Below are 2,500 nucleotides of genomic sequence, written 5' to 3' on the forward strand. Positions count from 1 at the left end.
AGATGCAGTAGAACTGTGTAACACCTGGGTCCTACGAGCACCGGTCTCAATCTACCAGCCTCATAAAGGACTACCGGCTTCCCTAAAATGGCTGCTTGTTTCTGCTGTATCTGTACGAGCTGATTTAGAGGAAGTACAAACTTATTTGATGCTGTGTTTGATACTGTATCAAGTCCTGCTGTCATAGCGTAGATAAACAGTGTGCTGTGTAAGAATGTTCAGACTCACCCTCACCCTCACTCACCCTCTGCCCCATCACCCCCCCCCCCCCCCTCCCAGACTGACCCCGAAGATCGGCTTCCCCTGGAGCGAGATCAGGAACATCTCCTTCAACGACAAGAAGTTCATCATCAAACCCATCGACAAGAAGGCCCCGGTGAGTCAGCTCAGAGGACCGCCTTTATATACTATATATAATACTACCTTTATATACTATATATAATACTACCTTTATATACTATATATATAGTTGATATAATACTGCCTTTATATAGTTTATATAATACTACCTTTATATAGTTTATATAATACTGCCTTTATATAGTATATATAATACTGCCTTTATATACTATATATAATACTGCCTTTATATAGTATATATAATACTGCCTTTATATACTATATATAATACTACCTTTATATAGTTTATATAATACTGCCTTTATATACTATATATAATACTGCCTTTATATAGTTTATATAATACTGCCTTTATATAGTATATATAATACTGCCTTTATATAGTTTATATAATACTGCCTTTATATAGTTTATATAATACTGCCTTTATATACTATATATAATACTGCCCTTATATAGTGTATATATAATACTGCCTTTATATAGTATATATAATACTGCCCTTATATAGTGTATATATAATACTGCCTTTATATAGTTTATATAATACTGCCTTTATATAGTTTATATAATACTGCCTTTATATAGTATATATAATACTGCCTTTATATAGTATATATAATACTGCCTTTATATAGTATATATAATACTACCTTTATATACTATATATAATACTCCCTTTATATAGTATATATAATACTGCCTTTATATACTATATATAATACTGCCTTTATATACTATATATAATACTGCCTTTATATAGTATATATAATACTGCCTTTATATAGTATATATAATACTGCCTTTATATAGTTTATATAATACTGCCTTTATATAGTATATATAATACTGCCTTTATATAGTATATATAATACTGCCTTTATATAGTATATATAATACTACCTTTATATACTATATATAATACTCCCTTTATATAGTATATATAATACTGCCTTTATATACGATATATAATACTGCCTTTATATACTATATATAATACTGCCTTTATATAGTATATATAATACTGCCTTTATATACTATATATAATACTGCCTTTATATAGTTTATATAATACTGCCTTTATATAGTATATATAATATTTCCTTTATATAGTATATATAATACTGCCTTTATATACGATATATAATACTGCCTTTATATACTATATATAATACTGCCTTTATATAGTATATATAATACTGCCTTTATATACTATATATAATACTGCCTTTATATAGTTTATATAATACTGCCTTTATATAGTATATATAATATTTCCTTTATATAGTATATATAATACTGCCTTTATATACTATATATAATACTGCCCTTATATAGTGTATATATAATACTGCCTTTATATAGTTTATATAATACTGCCTTTATATAGTATATATAATACTGCCTTTATATACTATATATAATACTGCCTTTATATACTATATATAATACTACCTTTATATACTATATATAATACTCCCTTTATATAGTATATATAATACTGCCTTTATATACTATATATAATACTGCCTTTATATACTATATATAATACTCCCTTTATATAGTATATATAATACTGCCTTTATATACTATATATAATACTGCCTTTATATAGTATATATAATACTGCCTTTATATACTATATATAATACTGCCTTTATATAGTTTAAATAATACTGCCTTTATATAGTATATATAATATTTCCTTTATATAGTATATATAATACTGCCTTTATATACGATATATAATACTGCCTTTATATAGTATATATAATACTGCCTTTATATAGTATATATAATATTTCCTTTATATAGTATATATAATACTGCCTTTATATAGTATATATAATACTTCCTTTATATAGTATATATAATACTTCCTTTATATAGTATATATAATACTTCCTTTATATACTATATATAATACTTCCTTTATATAGTGTATATATAATACTGCCTTTATATAGTTTATATAATACTACCTTTATATAGTATATATAATACTTCCTTTATATAGTATATATAATACTTCCTTTATATACTATATATAATACTTCCTTTATATAGTATATATAATACTTCCTTTATATAGTATATATAATACTGCCTTTATATAGTATATATAATATTTCCTTTATAT

At 24.3% G+C, this 2,500-nt stretch overlaps 1 protein-coding gene across 1 annotated transcript in view; it reads left to right on the forward strand.

The window, feature by feature from the left end:
* Window positions 1-2,500, forward strand: part of ezrb (ezrin b) — a 33,821-nt gene that overhangs the window by 18,479 nt on the left and 12,842 nt on the right. Inside the window, 1 exon segment of the mRNA XM_084440167.1 lies at window positions 280-376. Within this exon segment, the coding sequence (XP_084296293.1) occupies window positions 280-376 (97 nt within the window).

This window comes from Borostomias antarcticus (genome assembly GCF_949987555.1).
Source record: "Borostomias antarcticus genome assembly, chromosome: 6".
Lineage (NCBI taxonomy): Eukaryota > Metazoa > Chordata > Actinopteri > Stomiiformes > Stomiidae > Borostomias > Borostomias antarcticus.